Genomic DNA, 7,063 nt, shown 5'->3' with positions numbered 1-7,063 from the left:
TTGGGCAATCCTACTTCCGTAGTGATACTGCCTCGGAAACCCAAGGAGGGGTCGCTATGAGTCAGGGCCGACTCAACGGCAAATAACAACAACAACAACAACAACAATAGATAAGTGAAGCAATAGATTTCATTCTGGTGAATGTCAAATGCAGGAAAAGTACCCTTTCGTTGATACCTTCACTTTTCCCTAACTCTAACACAATCTGGCTCCTAATGAAAGGTCAGCAGTTCAAACTCATGCAGTGGTTTCTCAGGAGAATGACCTGGTGATCTGCTCCCGTAAAGATTACAGCCTAGGAAACGCTATGGGGCATGCTACTCTGTCAATTCCAATTGACTCAACAGCCCACAACAACACTTCGTTCTTACTTGTCATACTACCAAACCACTGCACTGCCTTTGGTATTGTACATGTTTGCCTCCTCTACCAAATTGTATGCAATTTGTAACCACAACACCTTGCAATAGGCCTGGTACAAAACAGTCATTTTAAATAAACATTTGTTGAAGTGATCATTATTTGTTCTTGATGATTGAGTTATGAAAGCACATGAAATGGAATAAAAGCTTTTACTTACTGTACTCAGCACTGTGCAAAGGATTTTACATGGATTATCTCATTTAAACTTCACAACTGCATGAAGTAGGTTCTATTATTATCCTCATTTTACAGGTGAGAAAACTGAGAGGCTAAGTAACTTGCTGAAGGTGACAGTGCCAGTAAGTGGGGCAGCACAGATCCAAACATGGGCAGTCTGATACCAGGGCAACTTTGCAAAGAGAAAAACGTGTATTATAAAATATTTCAACTATAAAATAAATATAAAGACTAATATAGAAAATACCTATGTCCCCAAAATCTTAATTTTCTATATTTGCTTCAAATATTTTCAAAGAAATAAAATATTATAGATTCTTTTAAAGAAATAAAATAATATAGATTCAGTTGAAGTCTCTTGTGTACCCTTTCAATTCTGTATCTCTCTTTCTTCCCTTTCTCTCTCACTGCTGACCCTGAGCTAACTACCATCCAGAATTTAGTAGAAATTAGAAACCCACCAGCCACTCCTCGGAAGGAAGATGGGGCAATCTACTTCCGTAGTGATACTGCCTCGGAAATACAAGGAGTCGTCGCTATGAGTCGGGTCCAACTCGACGGCACATAACAACAACAACAACAACATGCTTATTTTTACACTTTTCAACAAAATTGCATTCAAAAGCAACTTATAGTATTGTGTTTTTTTTTAAATCATGATGTAAAAGGAACCATACTGCTTGCACACTTCTGTACCCAATCTCACTCAATAAATATATTTTTGAGATCCATCCATGTTGATATATGTAGTTTTTTACTGCTATATAGTACTCTATCACTTCTCAAGAAGTATGTGGTAGTGGTGTCCTATTTATGGACATTAAGTTGTTTCGATTTTTTGCTGTTATCACTGTGGTGAAATGAATTCCTTCATGTGGCCTTTTACCTTGGTTCTTTGGAAAAAGAACTTGAGGGATTTTTCCCCTAAGACCTGAGGAGTCCCTTTATCTAATTTTCTATGCTAAAGGGTTTGTTACTTTTGTCAAGGTTGATTGACATTTCCTGGATCAGTCATAAACAACTGGTTTCCATACTTTTTGTCTGTTCCTGGGCTGCAGCCTGTTCCGTGAGTGGTATACATCTGGCAGAGATTGATCAGTAGACTATGCAAATGAGACGACTATAGTTTACTATGCAAATGAAGTCTCTGTGGCCTACCAGCAGACTGGGTTGGTTAGTTTTGGCCTCCCACTTGGAGAGGCCATGCCTTGAAATTGACAAGGAGTTGTGTCTATAAGCAGCCAACCCCACTGAGGTTTTTCCAGACAGAAGGAAACAAGAAGATAAGAAGCAATAAGAAGTAAAAGGAAAAAAGAAGAGAGAAGAAGCAAAGAGAAAGATAGGAGGCTAGGAATTTCCTAAAAGAGATGTAACACAGGTCAAGAGTTGTAACACTGAAGACAGCAAAAGGTCCAGAAGGGGTGCAGTGACAGAGCCAGAAGTGAGAGGCCTAGCAGCGCAGTTACTGGTGATGACAGCAAGGCCAAGAGCAGCCAGCTTGAAGGGGCTGAGGAAGCCTGCACAGTTGAGAGATGCTTGAGAGCGCTGTCCTGCACTAAAGAAGGGAGGCTTTGCCTACATGGATCCTGGTCCTGAGATGTACCTTGTTCCTTAATAAACAACTTAACTGTAAATATAGTCTGTGAGTTCTGTGTGGCCATTGCAATGGGTTATCAAACCCAGAAGAGAAGTAGAGAGTGCCATGGGAGGGAGGTCTGGTGTCAGAACAGGTAACAAGTTTGGATAATAGAGGTCCGTCTCACCTCTACCTCATAGGGATCAGCCTTGAGCTGATCTTGATTTGCATTAACATTCCTGACTTTTAGACAGGTTCAGATGACACTACTACTACCCCTACTACCCTTTTACAATCACCAATGCTGAAACAAACATGTATATGTTTGTCTCCTTAAGCAGAGATGTAAGAGTTTCCATGCAGGATTGAAGTTGTTGGACTGTAGTATATGTATGTATTTAACTACTAGATTTTAAAAAATTTCTGTGTAAAGTGGTTGTTATGGGTTGAATTGTGCCCCTAGAAAAGATATGTTGAAGTTCAATTCCCCTGTTCTTTGTTGTTACGTGCTGTCCAGTCAGACCCGACTCATAGCGACCCCTCCTTGGGTTTCTGAGGCAGTATCACTATGGAAGTAGATTGCCCAACCTTCCTTCCAAGGAGTGGATGGTGGATTTGAACTGCCAGCCTTCTGGGGAGCAGGCAAGTGCCTTAGGCACTATGCTACCAGATCTCTCCCAACTGCAGAAACCTTGGAAGCTCGCGTGGGTTGAGCCCCACAAAAGGGCTCTCAGCTGAAGGGCACGTAGGGCCAAACTCTATGGTTTGCTGGCACTGTGCTCATCACAGCACCTGGTATAGGACTGGATCTGCCTCGGGGAAAGAATACCTGTTGCCTAACTTGTACAAAGGCACCGTGTGGGCTAATACTGAGCAGAACGTTTTGTTTTGTCCACTCTGGCCTCACCTAAATAGGGCTCCTTGAAGATGTTATCAGTTAAGGAGAGGTCATACCTGAGTGGGGTGGGTCCTAACTGAATCTGTGTGTGTCCTATAAAAGAGAATATGAGAAAGAAGAGACAAAGGAAGTATGCTGTTATGGCTTGAATTATGTCTCTTAAGAATATGTAGTGAAGTCTTGGTCCCTGTACCCATGGATGTAATCCTGTTTGGAAAGAGGGTCTTCCTTTTGTTATGCTAATGAGACCATACCAGCGCAGGGTGGATTCTAAACCTAGTCACTTTTGCATTATAAGAAGACCATACAGACACCAAGTGAGGATCTTCTACAAACTAAGAGACATCAAGGAACCAAAGAATGCCTCAGGGAGAGGATGTGCAATGAGGGATATCATTGCTGACGTCAGATGGATCTTGGCTGAAAGCAAAGAATACCACAAAGATTTTACCTGTGTCTTATTGACTATGCAAAGGGATTTGATGGTGTGAATCATAACAAATTATGGATAACATTTTGAAGATTGGGAACACTAGAACACTTAATTGTGCTTATGAGGAACCTGTACATAGACTAAGACGCAGTCGTTCTAAAAGAACAAGGGGAACCACATGGTTTAAAATCAGGAAAGGTGTGCATCAGGGTTGTACCTTTTTACTGTACTTAATGCAGAACAAATAATCTGAGAAGATGGATGATACAAAGAATGTGGCATCAGGATTGGAGGAAGACTCATTAACAACCTGTGATATGCAGATACCCAACGGTGCTTACCAAAAGCAAAGAAGACTTGAAGCACTTACTGATGAAGATCAAAGACTACAGTCTTTGATCTTCAGTATGGATTACCTCAACATAAAAGAAAACTAAAACCCTGACAACTGGACCAATAAGCAACATAATGATAAATGGAGAAAAGATTGAAATTGTCAAGTATTTCATTTTATTTAATCAATACCCATGGAAGCAGCAGTTGAAATCAAATGACATATTGCATTGGGCAAATCTGCTGCAAAAAGCCTCCTTCAAGTGTTAAAAAGCAAAGATTTCACCTTGAAGACTAAGGTGCACCTAACACAAGCCATGGTATTTTCAATCACCTCTTATGCATGCAAAGGCTGGACAATGAACAAGGAAGACTGAAGAAGAACTGATGCCTTTGAATTATGGTGTTGGGGAAGAATATTGAGTATACTGTGGATGCCAGCAGAACCAACAAATCTATCTTGGAAGAAGTACAGCCAGAATACTCCTTAGAAGTGAGAGTGGTAAGACTTCGTTTCTTGTACTTTGGTCATGTTATCAGGAGGGGTCCGTCCCTGGAGAAGAATATCATGCTTGGTAAAGTAGAAGGTCAGTGAAAGAGAGAACGACTCTCACCAAGATGGACTAACACAGTGGCTGCAACATGGGCTCAAACATAGCAACAACTGTGAGGTTTGTGAAGCACCTGGCAGTGTTTCGTTCTGTTTACACAGAGTTGCAATGAGTCAGAACCGACTCAAGGGCACCTAAAACCCTAAGGAAGAAATTGCTAAGGAAGAAATTGGCTAAGACCCTGATTTGGATTTTAGCTTCCAGATCTGTGAGATACAAATTTCTGTTCCTTAAAGCCACCCACTGGCTTGCAAGCAGCCATCTAGATCCAACGATGGGTCGCTCCTCGTCCAGAGCAAAGAAGAATGAAGAAAACCAAAGATCCATGGAAGCAATTAGTCCAAGGGACTACCATGTGATGCTCAACCTATACGACTATGAGACCAGAAGAACTAGATGGTGGCTGGCTACCACTGTCATCCACTCAGAGGCAGATCTAGGTAGGCGATCCTGGATGGAGTGGGAGAACAATGGAACAAAACTCAAAATCATTAAACAAACAAAAAAGGACCAGATTTGCTGGTCTATTAGTGCCTGGTGGAACCCCTGAGGCTATGGTCCCTAGCTGCCCTTCAGGTCTGGAATTGAACCCACTCCTGTGGCTTCCAGCCAAACAAAAGACAGGCATATGAGCTGAACATTTACACTAGGTAGATACATTCTGTTTTGGTTACCTAGTGCCGCTCTGACAAGAATATACCACAAACGGGATGGCTTTAACAAACAGGAGTTTATTCTCTTACAGTTTGGAGGCTTTAAGTCCAAGTTCAAAGTGCCAGGCTCTAGGGACTGGGTGAAAACCCCTTAACCTTGGGGTCCAGCTCTGCCTCCTGCTCCCGACCCAGTGGAGCTAGAGGCATTTCTTCACTCAGACAGCTGCTGGCTGCTGAGGCTGAAAAGCCCAAGGTTGACAAGTAAAAAGGCACAGTCGCGACGTTACCAAACCACACGGTAGGCCATTAATTTAAGTCCATTTTAAGTCCCAAGGTTGGCAGAGCATGGCAGGCTGCTGAAAAACAACACGGCTACATGCAGGGTCCAAGCATGCCATGGACTAGAAACCATTCCTCAAGGCTTCTGCTTACATACAGGAAGCAGACCACATTCCCAAGGCAGCTACGCAGCTGCTCACAATAGATTCCACCATGGAATTGATTACCAGCTTCATCATGGGGAATACTACATTCAGCTGCCCAGCCACTCAACCAGGCCCAGCCAAGTTGACACAAAACTGAACTACCACACGCTCCCTGGAGAAATCAATCATGGGAGAATAGAAGGGCTGTGTATGCACAGGAAGACAGCTCAGGGGGCAGGAGTGCATGGGAGGGAAGGACACAGGGAAGAGGTAACTATGGGGAGGAAGTGGGAGGGGAGCTGTTGTATTGTGGGAAATTGCAGTCAATGTCATAAGACAAAGTACATGTGAGCTGCTGTATGGAAAGTGAATTTTCTCTGTAAACTTTCATCCAAATCACAATTAAAAAAAAAAGCCACCCAGTGATGGTATTTGTGTTATAGAGCAGCACTAGATTAGTAAGACAGATGCCATGTGACACTGCAACTGTAAATCAAGAAACATCTGGAGCTACTAGTTACTAAGAGAGAGGCATGGAACTGATTCTCCCACAGTCACAGAAAGAATTAACATGGCTGACATCCTGATCTCGGAACTACCAGACTCCAAAACCGTGAAGAATAAATTTTCATTGTTTCAAGCCACACATTATATGGTACTTTGTTATGGCTGCCCTAGGAAATTAATACAAAGACCAAACAGGAGATAGCAGTTACTAAGAAACTTGCCAGGTTTTAGAATGGACAGAACAGAAACAGAATTCCAGAGAAAACTGAGGCAGTGTGCCGAGGTTGAGGGTCAGGGCAATCTGGATGCAGTATAGGAGCTCTCTCTTAATCATATGCATTCTGCCCTGCCACTGCTGGGGACGGTCACCTTGGCCAATTCTCTCATTCCAGGGAAGCTTCTACAGCTACTTTGCACATCTGGATATTGCTGTTTCAGAAACCCTCCACACACACATACACACACACACAGGTACACAGAATGGTATTCATAACACTGCAGAACCGGATTAAAAACTCAGAGAGGGCCCCCTGCAGTTTGTTTATAAAATTCAAGCCACACACAGGCACTTGGCACAGACAGGTGGTCTTCCGGGAATATTCCAACATTTGGCACTGAAGAAAAGTATGCTCCATAGAATAAAATGAGGTTAGATAATGGCCTCTGGTGATTTAATTGCTTCTCTTCAGGCATGAGCTCTGCTGTGGTCTAAGGAGCTAAACTTTTAGGTCTTGGTTTAGCCATGTCTGATGGAGTTTTCAGTTTCCAAGGTTCCACTTCCACATTGAATTGCCATTGGAAGAAAATGGGAGGAGTGGAGAGGGTTCTGGAAAATGTCCAACCAGACCTCTGCCAGCTACCCAATGAACAGAACTGCAGATTAGGATCTTAAATGTACAGCTGAAACATGTCCAAGATTCATGTGGTGGTGAGATACCTGTTATGGACTGAACTCTGTCACCCCAAAATGCATTGTAAATCCTAACTTCACCTGTGGACATGAGCGCTGGTGACACAGCGGTTAAAA

At 42.7% G+C, this 7,063-nt stretch overlaps 1 protein-coding gene across 1 annotated transcript in view; it reads left to right on the top strand.

The window, feature by feature from the left end:
- The window catches only part of SCPEP1 (serine carboxypeptidase 1), a 127,245-nt gene extending 120,514 nt beyond the window's left edge, over nucleotides 1-6,731 (top strand). The window contains exon 13 of the mRNA XM_007949656.1: nucleotides 6,726-6,731. Within this exon, the coding sequence (XP_007947847.1) occupies nucleotides 6,726-6,731 (6 nt within the window). The remainder of the gene's footprint in view (nucleotides 1-6,725) is intronic.
- Nucleotides 6,732-7,063: the final 332 nt, after the last annotated feature.

The sequence above is a fragment of the Orycteropus afer genome, unplaced genomic scaffold (assembly GCF_000298275.1).
Source record: "Orycteropus afer afer isolate SDZICR_OR568_19922 unplaced genomic scaffold, OryAfe1.0 scaffold00249, whole genome shotgun sequence".
Lineage (NCBI taxonomy): Eukaryota > Metazoa > Chordata > Mammalia > Tubulidentata > Orycteropodidae > Orycteropus > Orycteropus afer.
Note: the sequence above shows the minus strand (reverse complement) of the source record. Positions and strands in the feature narration are given on the sequence as shown.